General features: G+C 43.9%; 2 protein-coding genes across 3 annotated transcripts in view; one reads left to right on the top strand and one right to left on the bottom strand.

The window, feature by feature from the left end:
* The window catches only part of LOC102450245 (putative oxidoreductase ZK1290.5), a 107,193-nt gene extending 104,086 nt beyond the window's left edge, over nucleotides 1-3,107 (bottom strand). Inside the window, 1 exon segment of the mRNA XM_075936618.1 lies at nucleotides 2,976-3,107. Coding sequence (XP_075792733.1) covers nucleotides 2,976-3,090 — 115 coding nt within the window. The 5' untranslated portion in view covers nucleotides 3,091-3,107.
* Nucleotides 2,896-21,536, top strand: part of DPH5 (diphthamide biosynthesis 5) — a 36,962-nt gene continuing 18,321 nt past the window's right edge. Inside the window, exons 1-4 of one of the 2 annotated variants that reach the window (XM_075936620.1) lie at nucleotides 2,896-2,996; nucleotides 3,541-3,707; nucleotides 6,198-6,322; nucleotides 11,930-12,038. In XM_075936620.1, the coding sequence (XP_075792735.1) occupies nucleotides 2,993-2,996; nucleotides 3,541-3,707; nucleotides 6,198-6,322; nucleotides 11,930-12,038 (405 nt within the window). In that variant the 5' untranslated portion in view covers nucleotides 2,896-2,992. Of the gene's footprint in view, nucleotides 2,997-3,086; nucleotides 3,220-3,540; nucleotides 3,708-6,197; nucleotides 6,323-11,929; nucleotides 12,039-21,536 lie in introns of those variants that run through there. The other variant, XM_075936621.1, reaches the window with a different exon arrangement.

Here is a 21,536-nt window from a genome sequence, read left to right as displayed (position 1 = left end):
GACTCAGCTGGTTCCCTCTGCCTCTCTCCCTCTGAAATATACAGGAGCTGCCCGCGGCTCTTGTATATTTCAAAGGGAGAGAGGCAGTGGTTTGCTCCTCCTCTTACCCTCTGAAATGTATAGGAACCGCCTGTGGCTCTTCTTTATTTCAAAGGGGAAGACAGTGGGAACCCGCAATTCCAAAGGGAGAGAAGCAGGATTAGGACTTGTGTGAACAGGACTATTTCAATCTCTGCTCACGTTGTTTCCCCCTTGACCTCTGCCTCCCCTTTCCTGTTGTGGAGACAGTGCTGGGGAAGGGGAACCAACTTTTAAGCTGGCTCCCCCCAGCACTGACTCATGTTCCCCTACTTGTGCTCTGTGATAGAGGCTGCAATGGGGGGAAGAAGGGAGGAGCACTTGCTTACTGGGTAGTCAACTAGTTGCTTACATACCTACTGCTGACTTGTCCCCATTAACTAATTTTTTATTATCCAACTCTCTCAGAGAAAGAATACCTTAAGTAGTATTTCTACATTTTCTTGAGTGTGTTTATCTTAGAATTTTTGTAAGTTGCTTTCTGATTTCTCAGCAGAAGATTAGAAGGATCATTTGGGCTGATCTAAGAGCAACATTGAACATTAGGGCTTGTCGATATTTCTTCCATTTGATTTTTTGTCCATCTTTAAAAAAACCTGAATTTTTGGAAATTTTGTTTCAAAATGGCAAAAAAATTGTTTACTCCCCACCTAATTTTTCTCCATTGGAAAAAAGAAGGGATGTAAAAATAAGAGAGAGAGAGAGAATCAAAATTAGTAAAATTGGGGGGGCGGGGGGAGAAATCAAGAAGTTTTCTGTACATACACCTGCCTGATATCTCTTCAGTTTCACTTTGGCAACTGCTCTTACAGTAATAAATACTCTTTTACAGAGTATGGGACACACTGTGCATACAGGAAAGAGCGCAGATCTCCCCAGAGCAGTACACGTAAATGATGTCATTCTGCTAGAGCAGGGGTGAGGAACCTTTTTTGGGTTAGGGGCCACTGACCCACAGAAAAATCAGTTAGGAGCTGCATACAAGTGAGAAGTCCCCCCCCCCCCAAAAAAAATCCTACTGATTTGGCCTCCAACTGAGGAAAAAGACATTCCCCACATTCCTCTCACACCAGAACCTAGGAGGGCCCAGCCTAGTAGACTTTCCGTGCTCCAACCCTCCAGTGAGGCAGCAGGGGAGAAACGGGGGAGAGACTGGAGTGCCAGTGCAGGCTCCCCAATGCTCGGGGAAGCAGGGGGGAGGCTGAGCTTTGGGGACCAGATCCAGACAAGACAACAGCCAGATCCTGAGGCTCCCCACCCCTGTTCTAGAGTCTGAGTCAGGAAGTTCAGCTGACCATCAACAAAACAGTGAAACACTGTACTGTATAGAAAGTTCAGTCAAATATGCCAAGGCACCCAAGTAAAACAGTATAGAAATATTTTATGATTTTTTTCTGTTACAGTAACCATATGTGTTATTTGTATGAAGAGCTAACTTGTACCAGAACAGTGATAAAAGTATTGTATATAGCAATCATTTGTGATACCTTACAGTATTACAACTCTAAGCAATAATAATAATAATAATGAAAATAAAAATAATGAGTTATCTCCTGCGCTGCCAAAAATGAGATTTTTAAAAAGTAGATGAGTTATTTGCCTTCTGCTGTCTGAACCTTTAGGGTACACAAAGGTCACACTTTCAAGTATCTGCCTGCAGCAACGAGGGCTATATATTTATATTTACTATATATAAAAAAAAATGAAAGCTGAGATTCCTCCAGAGACTTTTGAATCTAGCAACTGGTGCTTTAAGAAAAACACCTAATATTGAAAGACCTAAGATAAAATCACAAGAGCTAGCAACATTGCTTTAAACAAATTTACTGAACCCAGAAAAAAACAGTCAAGAGAGAGATGGCAGAGGCAACTTATTTTTCCCTCATTTCTGAGGGAAAGACACATCCACCACTCCACATTTTCCCTCATTCTGGAGGAGGAGGGTTCTGGTTTTATTTAATGTGTTTATTGTCCTATACAGAACCTATACTAAGTACATAGGTACATCACAATAGTAATTCAAACTTACATATGCCAAAAAGACACCTTGCTCTGTGGCTGAATGATTTCACTGTGTGTATTTTATTGTCACATTCATGAACTGATTTTTATATGAGAAAGGCTGAAGTCTTAATACTGAATCAGAAAATGTATGCCTTTACATGACTGAATGTGCAAGTCAGGTAATCACACAAGCAGATAATTAGGTACACAACCAACTAGCCATTTATGCTCAATTTACATATGCAATTAAAGGTGCACACTTGCAAATGAACACAGGTGCTTTTTGAAAACTCATCCCAAATATCTCCCTTCTTCCAAACTCTGTGAGGAACATAGTGGTTACTTATAGGCAACTTTTACAGTCCCCACTTCAGGGAAACAAGTGTTTGGTAGAAAAGAAGGGGCATATTCATGAAGTGGCACAGTCTCTTACTCTGAATAGGGGAGGGTGTGTATTTCAACAAGGCTTAAGATACTTCACCTTACGACTTTTTGAAGCCTCACACAGAAAACAACCAAGCTGCAACAATGGGCTGGTGTGTGGTACAGAGCAGGAAAGGGCAGAGTAGGGGCATGAGCACTGGACAGCAGGCTCGAAATTATGTTGTTACTAGAAAACAGCTGGTTCAAGGTAGCGATAGGCTGCTGTGATGTTGGGACTGTTGGTGCAGGGCAGTGGCACGGGGGCAGGGCAGTGGCACTGGGGGTGATGTGGCGAGGGGAAGGGCGGGCTAGGGCAGCGGCAGAGCAGTAACACGGGAATTGGTGTGTGGGGGGAGGGGTGGCAGGGAAGGGGAGGAGGGGCCGGGCACAGGGCGCTAGCAGGGGGGCTGACGTGCGGCCGGGGCAGAGCGGCGACCCCCAAGCCCAGCGGTGCGAGGCGGGGCACTTACCCAGCCCCAGCACGGGGATGCGTAAGCCATTGGCGAGGGGGAGCGTGGGGACGCTCAGCGCCCGCCCAGACGCCCAGGAGGCCATGCTGAGCCGCGTCCCCATAAACCGGCTCATCCAGCCGCATCGGGCAACTGTCTCTAAGCCCTGCCCTACGCCTCCTTTGCCGTCGTAAAGCGCCGCAAAGCGAGGCGGGCTTTACGGCTGGGAGCCGCGAGCCCTGCGGGAAGGGGCCGCCGCGAACAGGTTCCTGGCTAGTGGGGCCGCAGACCCCCCCCCCCCGCCCGAGCGGAGCGAGTCGGGCGCAGCGCGCTCCCAGGGTGGCCTCCGCGCGCCGCTGTGGCAGCCTGGCGGCGGCTCTGGACACGGAAACCTTGCAGCGCAGACCTGCGAGCCGGGGGGGGGGGGGCTTGTGCCCGAGGTCCCCAGGGACATCGCGCTGCCCTGTCCGGTGTCCCCCTGGGGGGAGGGCCCGAGGTCTGGCAGCGCCCGCCCAGCCAGAGCGCTGCAGGGGGAGCGTCTCTGACGGGCTGAGCCTCTCTGATGCCTGTTTCCGTCCCCTGGCAGGTCTCGCTCTGGACCCGGCTCGTGGGGCTAGGATGCTCTATCTGGTTGGTCTGGGGCTGGGGGATGCCAAAGACATTACCGTGAGAGGACTGGAGGTGGTAAAGCATTGCCGCAGAGTGTACCTGGAGGCCTACACATCCATCCTCACCGTAGGGAAGGAAGTACTGGTAGGTTCACTGAGCTGAAAGTCCTTTCTCTGGCTGTTTCAGACACAGAGAGATCCAGGGAACTGTGGCTCAGTAACATTACTAGGAAAAACAATAATGCAGCTCGGAAGAACATTAAAACACGTTTGGGAGTGTAAATAGAGTCCTGAAAAACCAACATGTGCTGGATATGAACAAGTCTCTCTTGCTTGTTAATCCACAGGAAATTTCGATACGTCAACATTTGTTTTCATCCCAAATTGGGACAGAGTCTAAATATCAGGGTTTTTCTTCATGGAACAGAATGTTTTAAAAAGTCAGGTTTTAGCAATGCTTAACATTTTGTTGTTTACCTGCATTTTTTAAGGAGCTGCTTTTATAGCAGAGGAGTATAAATTCTATTGTGTGCTTGTATGGCACACAATAACCCTTGCTGGTGCACACTAAAAAATGGTTTTCAAACTTTTTCTTCCGCATTACACAGTGGAAGAAAATTGTTGATGCCCGCAATCCAGCATAATTATATCTTTTGACTAGAATGAGAGGTACAGGGTGGGGATGGGCAAGCAATGAAGAAGGGGACTCAGGACTGTGGCAGGTAATTGGGGTGCAAGGTTACTGCCAATGGCTCCCAATTAGCAGTGCTGCAGGGGTGCTAAGGCAGGTTTCCTGCTTGTCCTTGCACCACAGATCATGCTGTATCCCTGAATTGGTCAGCAACAGGTTCAGTCTCTAGGCAGAGGTGTGCAAGCAATCTGCCTGCTGTTCTCACCAGCATACACTCCTCCCCTTTCTCCCTGCCAGCACTCATTGGCTAGAAGCTAGCTAAAGGGAGTGGAGAGCTGGTGCTGGGGCAGGGGCAGCACTTTCATCCCTGGAATGCTCCCTACCATGGTCCTCCGAAGAGCTGGACCTGTTGCTGACCACTTCTGGGGTGCAGTGTGGTCATCCTGCAGCAAAGCGACCTATGCCTGGGACCCAGTACTGGGTCACAGCCCATACTTTGAAAAACACTGCACTAAAAGATCCCTACTGCACATTAATATAGTAGTATTTCAAATGGGACTACATTAACATGCACTAAAAAAACTTTTAGTGCCCAGAAGCAGGATCCACACAGGCCAGTTAGTACACAAAATTCTAGTGCATGCTAAACTCTGTACGTTTGCTGTGTGGATTAATGCACCGTGTGTACAAAATCTTGGTTTTGGTCTGCTGAATGTTAAATGGTATGTACCTATGATCGCCGTACATCATGGAAGATGTAGTATAGAGTGCACTCCGTAGGACAAATATGATGGTGTAAAACACTTGAACTATTGCTCCTGTGAGGCACAACTGCACTGTAGGCAGATGTCAATTCCACTTTAAACTATTTAAAACATAATGTTTCAGTTTGTTGATTTAGGTTTAACAGAAACAAAATATTTGGTGGAAAACTTAGGCAAAATTGAAATTTTGTGTGGAAAAGTTTGATTTTTGCAGAATCTACATTTTCCATCAAAAGAAATTCCCCAGGTAGCTCTACATGTTTAATTACCAAAAGAAAAAAAAAGGAACAAAACAATATAGCTATTATTAGTCTTTCAAAAAGCTTTTCATGAAACACCTAATATTCCTAGGGTGAGAGAGACCTTCTCTGATCTTTGATCTTTGAAACTGGATCAGTGATAGGAAACCAAAAAACAGGAATAGATAGCCAGTTCTTAAAATGAAAAAAGTAACCTTAGGACATGGCTGAATGGATGTTAAGACATTCAAAGTAGATGACACCTGGAAATTGGTTGCTAAATGGTTTAGAGGGCAATCACATATGAGTAACAATATAGGGAATCAAAAAAGGACTCTGGCCTGCAATGGATTGCTAAAACGGCCCCGTATTTGTGCCATGCAATGTTGTCTCTTGTACTGGACCTAACTCCCTGCTTTGTGTGTTGCAATCTGGCATATAGGGTCCCAGCATGACTCTTCTTTTCAAGTGCTTTACTGTTGATCTAAAATAAGACAACTCATTGTATTTCTACCACAATGTTTAGAATCAGCCATCTCCATCCTGGTTAACCGCAACAAACCTGACATGCTTTGCATTTAAAACTCGGACTGGCAGGCTCGTTCAAGTTTTAAATGAAGAGCATGCAGGGGAGCCGTCTGCCACCCTGCGCTGCTGTCTCTGATGTAGAGTAGGGATGTAAGTGACTAAGTTGACTGTCCAATGACGAGCATAGGCAAAATGTGTTATCAGCAGTTATGGAAAGGTATTCAGTGGGAAGAACCAGAATTAGAGGGTGAATCTAAAGTGCAAAAAAAACAAGCATCAGCTGTTGGAGTCTCCTTTCTCTGGAAATACTAATGAAGAATGAGCTAAAGATTGGTTAATTACAACATATTAAAGAAATTAATCATAGCATAGGTTTAGTGAATGTCAATATCTGGTTGGATACTGCAGAAAACAAACTGAGACAAATGGAAGTCATCCGCTGTCTCATTTTGATGTTTTTCTTCACTTTCTAGGAGGAGTTCTATGGGAGAGAACTGATTCTGGCTGACAGAGAAACCGTGGAGCAAGAAGCAGATAATATGTTAAAAGATGCTGATCTTTGTGATGTTGCTTTTCTTGTAGTTGGTGATCCATTTGGGTAAGAAAAGGCAACATTTTATTCATCTGGCTGCTTCTAGCCCTTAACGAATGGGAGCACCACAGGTGAAAATAAGCTGGTGCACTGCATGCATAAAAAAGTGGCTGGCTGGGGTTGGGACTCTGACCCATCTGCCTTAACCTGGTCCTTCTTCATGCCCAGAGCTGAGACCAGGAGCAAAGTAGAATGTAAAATTCCATTGAATTAGATAACTGATTAAACAGGGTAGGGGACCATCCCAGCTCGCCATGGCAGGGGCTGCTCTAGCCTGGCTGCTTCTGACTCTGCGCTGGGCTGTCAGCTCCTGTCCCACAGAGGCTGGGAGTTGGCAGCCTCATGTGGGGCCAGAAGAGGCAGCGAGCGGGGAGGTGCTGCCGGTTTCCATCCCACATGGGCTTGTGGGCTGGGAGTTGTCAGTCTCCAGTGGGGCAGAAGGGAGCTGCAGACCTCCCCTTTTCCATGTGAGGCTGCTGACTCCCACCCTACTTGGAGCTGAGGCAGCTGTTAAGGGTGATGTTTACCATGTAACTGGTTATCTGATCACATCCCTAGAGCAAAGCTTTGGTGGTATGGGGCCAGCAGCTAGGACCCTGGCACATAGGGCCAGGAGCCTGGGGTGCTGTAATACCCTCCCCCCCTGCACTCCTAGTTCCCTTTCTATGTCTGTTGTCACTGCTCCTATAGCTCTCATTTGACTGGGAACAGGAGCAGCACGGGGCAGGGTAATCAAACAGGACTGCCTCAGCCCTGAATCTTTCCCCCCCACTATGTCCTACACACATGCACCTCTATCACTCTTCCCTGAGACACGCACTGTGTGATACAACAGTATCTATATTTTCATACTGGTAAAAAGAAATATTCCATTTTCATCAACGGAAGAGTGTCTCCTGTTCATTTTTGTACACATCTAGCTAGATTTGAATTTAATACAAATGCAAATAAACAGTTCAAACTTTATTATCAGTCTTGTTTTGAAGATCTCACATCCAGTTTGCAAAGCATCCTTATCAGATAGGAACATGGGCTCTCGCATAGATTTATATATTTTCCCTTCAATAGTCAAGCGATTGCTATAAAACTAATTGCCATTATCGAAGCTGTCGGTATTAAAAAAAACTATTGTTTTAGATTTTATCAGTTTAGCAGAAGTTATTCTAGGCTATTACAAAATATGGTGCATCTCTTGATTATATTTTAATCGTGGTTGGTATTTTCTGTTGCTTTTTAGTTGAATGCTGGCTGTTAGTTGCACATGCTTATGGTTTTAACTATTCTAGATTTTTGGATGTCTGGGTCATTGTAAATGTCCTTTCAGTTTGGTTTATTAAGTTTCCTATTTCTGTTTGCTATTCCTTCTGGAAGCTATAGCTTTTTTTTCTATCACCAGAAGGATGTCTTTCTGCTTATCTAATCAACCATCATCAATCTGTAATGTCAAGCCATACAGAAGAGCTCTTTGTCTCCAGCTGGTGATCCAAGACTTGTATCATAGCTTGAAGGGGCACAGGAAAAATTAAATCACTGAGCACAGTTTGCTGAGAAGGGTGTTGAGTAGATGGGAGGTTATAAAGGAGAGGAGTCACTTATGTACATACAAAACCTGGGAATATTTTTTTATTAAATTATGTAGGTATAGTTGATGCTGGATATTTAGAAATCTTCACATAATTATACTTACAATGTCCATTTGCCATTAAAATCAAGGTTCAAGTTAAAGCTAAAGTACCAATAGCCTCTTGCTGTGACTGAGAAATAAGTTTAATGTATCATCTGTGCCCATCAAAATGTAATTGGAGGTTGTGTGGAGTCAGCTGGCCTGCTTCTGCAGATGAGTATTCCAATGTTTTAATGATTAGAAACATATGCTTTTATTATAGCATAGTACTTTGTCTTGGAAGAAGTATAAATAGTTTTCTAAAGTTTTTATTTATATTGCCTACGTTGCTTTTAGGCCCCAATTCTGAAATCAGATCTGTGTGGGCAGTGTCTGGGTAGAGTCCCATTGACTTCAGTGGGTCTCCATACAGGGGGATGTGAGGGTTTCCATGCAAGGATCATTTGGTTAATTGGTGGTGATGTTGTTCTAGAGCATTGGGCAGTATATTATATAGCATTTTCAGTGTTGGTTATCTAAAGGTAGTCTCCCCACCCCAATGAAAGTGTCTTGCTGTTCAGATAGATTGAGCACCCTGAACTTGTGCTATCAATATGAGCTGCCAGTGCACAGCATCTCTGAGAGCAGGCCACTTAAGTGCCTCACTATGGATTTAACAGTTTAATTTAGGTGCTCAGATTCAGAAGTTTATTCATGTTCCTTTTAGAAACTTTTCCCTCTGGAGTGGCCATCTAAACTGGGGCCAAATCAGTTTGAGATGGAGGAAAAGTTGCAAACAAGAAGGGAAACTAAAGTTCTCTTGCTAACTCGTTCAGACTATAATATGTGAATTTTGATGCTTAATCTGAGGGAAATATGGATTATTTTTAGCAGTAGATATAAAATTAATAAAGCTTGTGACAGATTTACCAGTTAGCAGCCTGAAACAGTCCATGGAGTGTACTTAAGTCAGTCAGTGTTTGGAGTCTCAAGAGTATTGAAGGCAATTTACTGAAGAACAATATTCTGAAATTTAATGTACCCAATTTCAGATGTCTCTTTCTACCTAATTGCTTTACATACACTTGCTTCCTAAGGGGGTGGGTCTATGAGGTGATTGGCTGGTTGCTCCTATTAACCAAGGGCAGAATTGTCCTATCTTGTGGAAGACTCTGTGTGAGGGTAACAGAGCTAGGAAATTCCACAAGTTGACCTGAGTTTTCAGGTAATCCTGTCCTCAAAGAGAGGTTTAGTGAGTGCACAGAGGCGTGAGTGGGCTTTCAGCCCCACAGGTAAGAGATGTCCCATTCTGCTGATTCAAAGGCATCTACACGAAGGACAGTTACGATGGAATTTTTAAGTTCTTATCCCTCACCACTGATGTATTTGCTGTTGTGACTGCAATAGTGGTAGAATGAGTAAATGTAAAACAGAAAACTTTTAGCATTGTGTCATGACTGAAATAAATGCCCACTTCCATCCACTTTATGAAAGTGGTTCCATCACTGCTACAGCCTGCAAATGTGCTACTGGTGCTAGCCCAGTGGCGGCATAGACAAGGGCACGGGACTGACTCTTTCAGACTCCCTGCTGTAACTGGCTGTGTCCCCATTATGTGAACATACTGCAGCTGTGCTGCTACCCTTGCACAGAGGCCCACTGGGAGGAGATGCTGATTAGAGCAGATTGCAGTAAATAATGCCAGCTGTTTCCCTGTTCACTATTAGCAGATACACACCGTCTCCAGAGCCCTTATGCCATGGATCTGGAGAAAAGGAGACAAGGCTGAAGAGCCAGCCCTCCCACTTGCTCAGTGCAGATGTGTCTCCTTTTCTCATGGAAGAGGAGTAAGCATAGGAGAGAGTTTTGTAGTTAATGAGGGAGCTGTTCAAAGCCTAGATTACCTTACTGCTGTTGTCTGAGGTAACAGTCTATTTGTAGCAGCACTTCCTGACTGCCCGTAATTCAGATTCTTCTAGAAAGTCTGCAGTAGAGATAAATGAGACTTTATCGTATTTTTAAAAACGGACTCTTCCTCCCACCCTCGCCAGCTGCTGCCACATTTGTGTCAATATCCACAGCACCGAGCTGTGCAAGTAGTAATGTAACAAATACATTAATGTTGGGAAGTGGTCAGGCCAGGGACTGAGGAAAGTCTGTGGGAATTAGGCTTGAACTACAGAGGATGTCAGAGCTAAAACAGCCCTCCTATTTAATTACTGAGTTTCAGCCAGATACTACTACTTTCCCTATGGAGTCAGTAGCAGTGACTGAGGTACCTTAGGAGAAAAGGAGTCCGGGTGAAACCATTGTTCAGATTTGACAGCATTCTTATTTAAATGAATGCATTACCACATTTCACTTGTAATGTGGTGAGTGCAATATTTCTTAAACATCTTAACAAGCATGTATACCATATAAAATAATTAATTTAAAATAAAGCGTTACAATCCAAAAATAAGACTATCTGGGGTCTATTTGAGCTTCTGATGCTTATAGTAGTTGCAATCTTCATCTGGGCAAAGCTCCCATTAACCCAAATAAAGATATTAAGAGACAGGCTAATTGTGTAGTCGATATAACTTGTATCGACTACATGATTAGTTGATGAGGGAAGGTGCTCGGTCCTGGCTCACACTGGATTTGGGACTTACTCCCGCTGCATCTCTGCATTTTAAATGTAGTAAGAGCCAGGCTGGTTCTTGTTACATTTAAAATACAGAGCCACCGTGGTCCTGTACCTGTTGTGAGCTGGGACTAAACTGGAGTTGCTCAGTCCCAGCTCATGCGAGGTCCCAGACCTACTTCTGCTGCAGCTCTGCATTTTAAATATAGTAAGAGCAACTACATTTAAAATGGAGAGCTGCTGTGAGGGTAGGTCCCGGACCTGGCACGAGCCAGGACTGAGCAAGTTCTGTTCAGTCACAGCTCGCTCTGGGTTCAGCAGCCCATGTCCACGGGGGGGGCGGTGTCCCTGGAGAGAGCTGTCTCCTCCTCTCCCCTGGACAGGGACTGCTGCCAGAGCAGCCTGTGTTCCCTGCGCTGCTGCTTGGCTGGCTGCAGTGGGGGACAAGCGACACCGCAGACACAATGCTATGGGGAGCTAGCTTTTAAGCCAGCTTGCACCAGCTCCTGTTTCTCCCCCCCCCCCCCCATCTTTGCTGCCTGTGATACAGAGGCGCGGGGAGGAGATGTGTTTAGTTGAGTAGTCAACTCAACTAACCCAATAAGCCTAGACTTACCGGGTAGTATACTACTCGCATCCCTAAACCTGACTGAGAGTTTTGTCCAAGCGCAAAGATGCAGGGAGTATATATTGACACTCAGGCATATTGAGCCAAACTTAGTTTGTGGTAAGTTTAATTGAGGATTGCCCCTATTTACTTCTGGAGTGAATTTGAATGTTGCTCTTAGTCTTGTAGACTTCAGTACTTAAATATATAAAAAAGAATAGTTTTAGAAGCGAAGCGTGGGTTTTTCAGGTTAATGTATATCTACTTTATATACATGTATGCAAAATGTGTAAATCTTTAAAATATGTTCTATATGCTATGTAGTGCTGTCTTTGTAACATATTTTCACAGGCTCTAAGTTTCACAGTAATTATAGGAATACTGGATTTATGCCCAAGCTATTCACTGTGCTAAGCAATGCTGACATTTGCTATTCAACAGATGTCCAGCAGACACCTGCAAAAGACAAAGGACACATGGAACTTTCTTTTTTAAGTTGCTACTAGAAGATACTTTAAAAAGTAATAAATATGCTACTGTTGTAGTTTTAACTTTGAGAAAGCAGCGGAGAGCTGTAAAATTCATGTGACTCTTTGCTTTTTAGCTCTTTTGCTACTCATTGTTACAGTAAAGTCAGTCTTATTACCACTGCCCTCTTGGCATACTGCATAGCTTTACTCATGATGCATTTTAATTTTTCTTTCAGAAAAAGCTGTGTTGATGGTTATGCTCTGTTACAGTATTTTGTCCATCTAATCCATTCCTTCTTCACCACAGGGCCACAACACACAGTGATCTTGTTCTGCGTGCAGTAAAGCTGGGGATTCCATACAGGGTTATTCATAATGCTTCCATAATGAATGCAGTGGGCTGCTGTGGTTTACAGGTAACTCTTATACATACTGTTCTACAACTGATAATATTAGACTCAGCAGTCTCTGAAATTTTGGAAGGGCTGCATGACGCAATCTTAACTTTAAGGAAGATAAATGTACATTCTGGCCAGTTCTTAGATTGTGTTAGCATTTCCTTTTCAGAGTGTTCCATGCATTTATCATTATGTAACTTGAAATTTGAAAGGCAAAATGCCTGTTTGTGTTGACGTGCATGTGACTAAATGGGTGACAATTCTTGTTTCTCTTCCCCATGAACAAAACTAGGTGGTATTTTCTGGGTATTTCATATGTAAAGCATTGTGTATGAATGATAGTTTTTGCCCTGTCAGCTTACTGCTTCTACGGGCAGTGCTCTTGTAAGGTGAAGTTGTTATCCCCTGGAGAAATATACTGTCACTGGAAATAAAATGGGTACGTACATAGTTGTGTGTATTATCCCAAATCATCAGATTAAAAGTGATATAAAAATTCATCATCAGACACGTTCTTTCCCTGTGGACTTGACCCTCACCTCTTTAATCACCCTCCATGCCTCCAAATTGCTAAGAGATCTTTGATTTTTGTTGTTGTTCTGTCGGGGGGAGTTCAGGTTTGAGAACCATATATCCTGAAATTTAGAAATTAGCCTATTGCATGACCCACAAAAGTTTAGAAAAACAAAGACCTATTTTCTTCAATATTTTTAAATGTATGCCATCATCTATAGTGCCTGTCTTGTAGAACCTTCCTCATGTTCCCCTCCTCACTTCTTTCCCTATTCCAGCCCCCTGATCAAAGAATCTACAGCTGGAAACTGTATAGTTTCAAAGGAAGTAAAGAAACTAGAGTATTTTCATTTTATATATATCTGGAAAATGGGTCCTGGTTGATGGGGAAACTCACATGAACTCCTTAATTCAATCATGGGATAAGTTAATATCCACTATAAACAGTTCTCAAGCCATGTAACTATGGTAGGTCTGGTTTCTCTGCTTCTTACAAAGTTAAGGCAGTATTGATGATCTTCTAATGGTGTCCAGCAAGCAAATACTAGGCTTACTGGACACCTTTCATAGATGTCCAGAAAACTCTGTGCTTTTCATACGGGAAAAATGCTAGACAAACATGTACTGTCACTAATCATAAGTACATTATCCACCTGCAACTATCTGCTGTTACTCTTGCTAATGAGGAACATTGACAGTGGGCTCGGTCCTAACACAACTCTGCCCCCAAAAACTTGTTGCCTCTGTCCTGCGACTGGTGTGTAGGCCTCCTGTGAAGAGTCAGTGTGGCTCTGTGAGCATAGGGGCCAGTTGGAGGAGCAAGGTGTAAACAAGCAATTAGAGGCATGTCCAGGGCACTTTCATTTGAGATGGACATAGTCCCTTTTAGCCAAAAGAAGGGAGCACTTCCTCTTTTTTCTTTTTCTTTTTTTTTTTCAAACAGAGATAAGCCTGGGCTTATTGGTTAATCCTGTCTATTATATGCACTCTCCCCCACTTGCTGCCTCTGTATCCGAGGTAGCAGGGGGAGGGGGAAGAGAAGGTGGGAACTGGTGCCTGTTGGGAGCCAGCTTTTAAGATGGTTCCCTTCGAGCACCAGATCCTGTGAAGCTGCCTGCCCCCACATCTGCACTGCTGCCTCTGTCATGGAGCATGGAGGGTGAGGGAGGGGACAAGCAGGACCTGCTACACATGGGAACCGGGCTTTTAAGCTGGCTGCCTACACATATCTGCTCCCATGGAGCCGCTTGCCCATCGTTTCTTGTGCTATCATTAGAGGTCAAGGAGAACAAATTTTCCCCCCTTGTAACACCCCTTTAGGTACTTAAAAACTGCTATTGTATCCCCTCAGTCTTCCCTCATAGCTCATATTTTCTAGACCTTTAATCATTTTTGTTGCATTTCTCTGGACCTTCTCCAATTTCTCCACCTCTTTCTTGCAACTTGGTGCCCAGAATTGGACACAATACACCAATTGAGGCCTAATCAGTGCAGTATAGAACAGAAGGATGACGTCTCGTGTCTTGCTTGCAGCACTCTCATTAATGCATCCCAGAATCATGTTTGCCTTTTTTGCAAATGTCACACTATTGACTCAGATTTAGATTGTGGTCCATTATGATCCCTAAATCCTTTTCTATAGTACTTCTTCCTAGACAGCCACTTCCTGGTCTGTATGTGAGAAAATGATTGTTCCTCCCTAAGTGGAGTACTTTGCATTTGTCCTTATTAAACTTTATCCTGTTTACCTCAGACCATTTCTCCAGTTTGTCCAGATCATTTTGAATTATGACCCTATCCTCCAAAGCATCCTTATTTCCAATCTTACACCAAAAAGAGTAGTCCTCTTCAGCAGTTGCCAGCAACAGCATAGCTGTACCGTCATAGATATTGCATAGGCTTTAGCTCTGAGCAGGCTTTCATGACACAGGATATGTCTTCAATGGACCGAGAGGTGTAGTTTCCAAGTCAGGTAGACATACCCATGTTGGCTTTGATTGAGTCAGTGTGCTAAAAATAGTGTAGCTGTTTCTGCACAGGCAGTGAGACAGGGTAGCCAACCCAAATGCAGTCCTGTCTGAAATCCAGGGTATGTACTCAAGGTGACCCACTCATTCCTCGGCCCCCACAACTGTGGCAATGTTGCTCTTTTTAGTGTACTGGCTCTGTCAAAGCTAGCATGGGTCTGTTTTTTCCTAACTTGGAAATTCCACATTTTGCTCCATAGTTGAAATTCTCGTAGTGATAGAAATGTCTGCTCTAATAGTTAAGCATGAGTTAAGCAGCACCATTCTTAAAATGTGGACATTAATTGTTGTATACGCATGCCCACAGGGAACACAGCCCATGACCTTAGCTATGTGAAAATCCTCCCCATGAGAACTTTCTCACAACACCTGCCTGTTGCTGAAAGGGAAGGTCTGATTATCTTTTAGGAAGGAAGTAGACTTTCAGTGTTAAATCTACATATGCAGTAGACAGGTGGCAGCTGTCACATGGCTGCACAGAATGGGTAGAGTAGCTCAAGGGCTGACTCCCTTCCCCTATCTGCGTTATGGTGGTGCGCAGCTTACCTCTGCTGTGATAAGTTGGCAACGGGTTCCTACTATTTAGGAGCACGGCATGGTCTTGTTTTCTATGCCATTAGGAAGAAAACTGCAGGACTCACTCTCCAGTACTACCCCTGGCAGAGCAGGTGCCTGAATAAAAAATTGGTGGTAATTCTGGAAGTTTGCACTAGTCCCTAATCTGCCCTAAAACCAATCCACGCTATAGACTTTGCATGCATGTCTCTAAAGAATAGTCGTTACTTTATCCAATGCTGGGGGAACCTACCTTGAAGGAAACATGAGCTTATTTATCCTGGCAATAGTCATTTTCCTTGTTAACTAGGGAGGGACTTCTTGCTCATAAAACAACATATTCCCACTCTTATGAAAATCACCCTGGGAAATCTTGATTGTTGTATTACCGTAACCAACTGAATGTTTAAATCTTCAGTGTTCTTTGAAAGAGCAAAAAGATAATCAAGGGAGAACAAAGCTGACAAGGAATCTGACTTTTAATAAAAGTTGTAGCTGTTACTTTCATTGTCCCTTACTACTATCCACTTTACTTCCATATTTGTCTCCTGACATTAATTTATTTCATTTTCTTAAGAACAATTGGGGTTTTTTAAAAATATTTTGTTATTTTTTAGTATAACAGGGATTCCGAGAGAGAGAGAGAGAGAGAGACACACACACACACACACTCGACCACAGAACGGGTTCTTTTGTGTGTGTGTGTGTGCCTTTTATTCTGATCTTGATACAACTTAACTGGTGAAAAACAGGAAACACCTTTATAGATTGCACTTATGGTTTTCAGAACAATGAGCTGGAGCTGCTGATTAGTCTGACTGGGTGAAATGCAGTTGCTGCTCACAAAACATGTCTCTTATCAGAGCAATGTTCATTTTTTTCTGTGAAGCATATGACATGCAGTTAAATGAATATTTTTACTGCATGGAGGGTTACTGAAGTCAATGGAGTAAACATTCTGGTACTATACACCACTTTTGTGTACTGATTTCTTCAAAGATGCTGGCATAAGCTACAAACTACAGATCACAGCATGAGCTAAGGCTGGATTACTTGTTTCTGGGACTGAAGGAGTAGAAATGTAGTCGTTGTTGTTTTGTACATCAAAAGCTTTTTAAAAGTTAAATTGTTTGGAAGGAAAAAGATATGCACCCACTGTGTAAACATCTTTACTATACAGCCCAGAACTCTGCTGCTAGTATGGAGAATCACTGTGGTAACTGATTAGAGACTGTATCTAATAAAAATGTTAAAGAAGCTATTGCATTGGTTCCTGTCACATTAAAGGGACAAGATCTTCTAAGTCCTTCAGTGCCAAACTTCTGAATAGCTCTTTCCTTGCAGTTTCTGATTGGCTGGAGCTTTTTTGAGAGCTGGGTCAGTTAGGTACATTGCAAGATGGATGCAGGCACTAGTCATGTTGTGCCAAAGCCTCTAGATCCTGCCTGTGCCCATGTCTCTGCACTTTTGTGTTCTGCCTTAATGTTCAGAGTATCAGGCTTTTGTTCAAGAGCTGGCAAAAATTCCTTTTTTTAGTTTTCCAAAATGAGACAAGACCAGTGGGAAAGTGTCTTAACAAAATAGAATAGAACAACAAGGGAAAGAACCAACTAAGGGTGAGGGGCTTGGAGTAAATGGAGAAAGAAAATCAGAAGCAAACTGCTCTAGGTTTAACATGTTGCTTTTGGTAGTATAGCCAATTATTGTCACCATTAATTAGCTGAAAATTGGCCTTTCATGCACACTTCATGCACCACCCTACCTTTATACTCCCCTTGCCATTTGAAAGAAAGATTATTTCTCAGTTTATCAGACCAAAGCTAAATGATTGTCCCAGTGTGCCTCAAGAAGCAGCTCTAAAGAGCCAGTATATGGGAAGTAGTCCAGACGTAGGCTGTCTGCAGTATAGTGTATTGCTGTAGTTTTCCTTGCATGCCCGTACTACTCTGCCAAAGGCCTTTGTGGAAGTCATGGCTCAAACTAGTCCTTTTGCATAACTTCCTTTCCCTAGCTTAGGAGCTGCAGTAAAGTTGCCGAAGCCCTCAGCCTCCATCCTTCCATCTAGTGCTATTCATCTTTTTGATGGGGTTCAAGGGTTGTACTGACTGACATAACTAACAGCTAGAGTAAGAAGAGCTGCAAAGCTCTGGGAAAACAGAATTGCCAATTTACATAAGCATTATTTAAAACGGTAATTAGGAAAAATGCCTCCTGTCCTGACCCTTTTGCAAGGTAAATCCACTTGTTTTGCCCATTCAAAGCACACGAGATCTTTTATAGGGGAGAAGGCAGTCTGCCGCGCTTTATTGAGAATACAACAATTAGTATATGCTTTTCAGTCACACACACACACACCATGCACACGGTTCCACCAGTCGATGTTATGTTTACCAGTCCAGAGTCTGGGTCAATCTAGTGGCCAGCCAGATTGATCGCAGAGGGGAGCCGGGCTCTGTTGGTCGTGAGCCAATGCTCCTGGAGTTGGTGGCAAGACGAACCCAAAGTCCCATGGCAAAGCACCCTGCTCTTATAATCCTCTTTTCTCTGTTGAAGTCGGTGGATTTCACTGTCAATTTATGACTGGTTACTCCTTAATTGGTGTTATCGTATGATGATATCATTCCAAAAAACCTCAGAGAGGGTCATCCTGTCCTGGATTGAGTTAATCAATTGTCTTTAGAGGTGCCAGCACCACCTTAGAGTCTCCAATCTGCTCTTACTTCATCATGGATGCGTGTGTGCTGATGGTTCTCTGGTGTCAGTAGTCTCGTTCTTCACCCCTCCTCTCTTGACCATATGGTAGTTAACAACGGCCTTCACACCTTATCTTTTCTGATGCATACATTCCTCATTCACACAAACAGTTTTTTTACAGAGACCTTCAAAGGTATACAAATAGCAGTGTTTTATATTGAGCAATAAAAAGCATTGTAAATTAAACCTTACTAAATCTTGTAATCAAAATAGTTCACATTGTGGCCCAGGCCTTCAACATTCCTCTAATCTTATTAACATAGACACAGGATCCTGTCTCTCACTTACTAAACCTTAAAACAAAGAAATGGGTATTTAACTAAAGGGCCTAATGGTCTGTCCCTGCCTTTAGCATTGGTACAGACACTGGCAGTCTGTCAGATGCGTTTGTACCAGTGCCCCCAGAGGGTCATAAAGAGGGTGGCTGGCAGGATGAAATTAAGTCATACATTACTATATTATTAAACCTGAAATATAAATATAAAATCCCACTCCAACACACTCAGCCTGATATTTTGTAACTGAAAAATACAAATACAGAGCTGTGGTGCCCACTCAATAGTATCTAACCCCCTTGGAAATTTATTCATTCCTTCCATGTCCTAGAGGAGAAGTGTTATTTACAGTTGGGAAACTGAGGTATGTAGTAGTTATGAGATTTGCCCAAGGTCACACAGGAAGCCTGTGGCAGCTATAGAATTTTTTATTTCCTGTGTCTGTTCTATGCCTTAACTACACAGCCATCCATCCTCTCTCAAGTGGGAGAGTTCTAATACAACAAAAAATTCATTCATGTAAAAAGTAAACAACTTTTATCTTACTGTCTCCAGTTGGTTTTCCAGCTAAAATGCCCTAAACCTTCGTTATCTAAGTTTGCGCTTGTTTTGCTCAACATCTAAACGCTAGTTCATTGCAGGGTATCCTACTGTATTGCTTATATGTGCTGTCTAAGTTACAGCACCATTTTTCACCATTAAATTTGACCTAAATTTAGCATCCACTTATTTGGCACCTATGTAATTCAGGTTAATATGGGGGATAGGTGAGAGGGTGTTGGGAAAAGATATTTTGATCTAGTGTCTCTGTATATGAATAACCTGAGAAGAATACCAAAACCTCTTTGAGGTGACTTTACCCTTTTGGATTAAGTTCTGTGTCCTACAAATGCTATTGATGGAAGGAGGCTCTTAATTCTCTTAATGTTCCCATTCTGCTCACCTGGAAGCCATTTCCTGAGCATCAACAAGGGAAGGTAACTCAGCAGAGAGAGGCTCTTCCCTTTGGTTCCTTTGCCTAAAGTTACCAGGTTGAAAATCATGTCTGCTGAGTGGTATCAGCCATAAGGTGCAGAACATGGTCATGTTCAACGCACTTTCTCCAACTTGGTAGCCATCTCCCCACATCTCCATACTCTATAATTGACAGATCCCAGGAGTTTTAGCTCAGTTACGTGAGATGCAGAAACTGCATTTTAAGTAAAAGTTCTAACTTTTCATGCTTGCAGTTTTATAAACTTGGGTAAGACAGTGTTGAAAGAGAAGCCATAGACCTATGGTGTCCAATCAGTTCTGAAATAGTCACACTCAATCAGCTAAATAGCCACATTGTTCAAGCCAACTAACCACTCTGGCCAAATAGCCACATGCGGCTAGCGTGTTGGACCCCATAGCTTAGACTAATGCTCAGTTTAAATGGCTAGAAGCCTTAAGCAACTTTGGATTTATTTTTGGTTTTAGTACCTCTGCTGACAGAACTGTAGCTCCAGTAACTTCCCGGTCTCGCCTCTGGTCATTCGATATTAGCACAGTATACCTACTGTAGTCTGAGGAATATCAGGGGAATCAAGCAGCAAGCGCAAAAAATTCCTTTAAGGATGAACTTACTCTTCAGGTAGTCCCCGTGGGTGCTCCACTCTGAGTCGGGCTTGTCCCGCACCGCAGACCGGAGATTTTTTCAGCAGTGGTCCGGCTGGGCCGTGTATGCGCAGTAGGCATGCGCCACTTATGCTGACTCTGAGCGTGCGCAGCCCAGCTCCCACCAGTTCCTCCTAACCGCCTACGGCTGCAGACGTTATCCGCTCTCCTGTAGTTTCTGAGGAAAAGTTGTAAATATACCTAGTTAGTGATAGTTAATAGTTCTAATTTATACTTTCTGTTCTAGTTATAGTTCTTGTTATAAAAAAAAATTCTCTTCACAGCATGCCTGGATCAGCCAGCTTCAAAAAACGTGCATCTTGCCACGACACAATGCCTGCCTCAGACAGGCACTCTAGGTGCATCAAGTGCCTAGGAAAGGGGCATATTACCCCAAAATGTCAGCACTGTGCAAAACTTACAGCGTGAGCCAGAAGGACTGCGAAATGCGGCTCAAAATGCTCCTTTTTAATAAAGCCCTGAAACTATCTGCTGACCCAGAACATTCCAACACAGCAGCAGTGCACAAGAGGTCCGCTCTAAGTCCTGTGGAACAGAGACCCCCGCCCTCTCGTCATTCTACTTCGAAGAGGGCTAAGAATACTGGAAAGCCAAGTATCTCCAGAACGGGCTTGCGCCTCGTGCTGACAAACACAAGACCGCCCGTAGCACGTCAGCACCGGGCCCCACTCCGTCAGGGGTTCAGCCGCAGATACAAACGTCGGCCCCTAGAGCGGAGTCAGCACCAGCAGTTACCTCGCAAACTACAACTGTGTCGGCATCAAGAGCACCTGCGGCACCGATGGAGAGACCGGTGCCAACTGCTACCTCGGCACCGAAGATGCATCCCGAGCCGCAGCACACAGATGGAACCGACTACCGCACCGAGTTCCCCGACACTATTTCAGCACTGTCCGTCTCGGTGCCGACTATGGCATCGAGTCCAGCACTGAACATCACAATAATTCCGTCAGCACCACCATCACTGATATTAGCACCTCAACAGCCAGAAATATGGTCGCCCCGTCAACACTCTTCCGCACCATCTGAAGCACTGTATTAATCAGGAAGGATCATTACCCCTTCTCCTAGCCTAGAATCAGTGCTCTTTTCTCTGGGGCCCTCTACTCACACTTCTCCATGCTCTCACACACTCAAAGTCATGATAGCCCCACTACACGTGGTCACTGCCATTCACCACACTACTCACCATCCCTTCACCATTATCACCGGCGGAGGTCCCCATCATCCCCAAGAAGACGAAGGAGTAGATCCCGCTCAAGATCTTTGGCCTGCTCACCCTACTCCCAGTACCATTATTCCACAAGAAGGGCATATTCTCCATGGTATTCCATGGACAAAGGCTACCACTCCCACCGCCAGTGCTACGATTACCACTGTCCCTACTCAGCACGGCACACCTGATTAAGATTGCCTGAGTGTCGACATACTCGTGTGTTGTGATACCGTCAGCCCACCAGTGACATCAATACCCACTGGACCATCCATCCCAATGGGGGATGTGACCTCAGCACCGTAGCCTGCTCCGGCTACAGTACCTGGGACCACGTCTGTCCAGCCACAAGGGGAAACACCAACCAACCAGTCTTCCTCATCCCCAAATAAGGCTGTATTTCCGGCCAACAGCTCACCTACGGATGATGCACGCCAATTCCAAGATGTCTTTAAGCATTTGACAGTCACAAGAGATACAGTTATCACAGGTGCAACAGAAGCAACATAAGATGCTTAAG

Source organism: Pelodiscus sinensis, chromosome 9 (genome assembly GCF_049634645.1).
Source record: "Pelodiscus sinensis isolate JC-2024 chromosome 9, ASM4963464v1, whole genome shotgun sequence".
Classification (NCBI taxonomy): domain Eukaryota; kingdom Metazoa; phylum Chordata; order Testudines; family Trionychidae; genus Pelodiscus; species Pelodiscus sinensis.
This window is presented reverse-complemented; position numbering and strand designations above follow the sequence as displayed.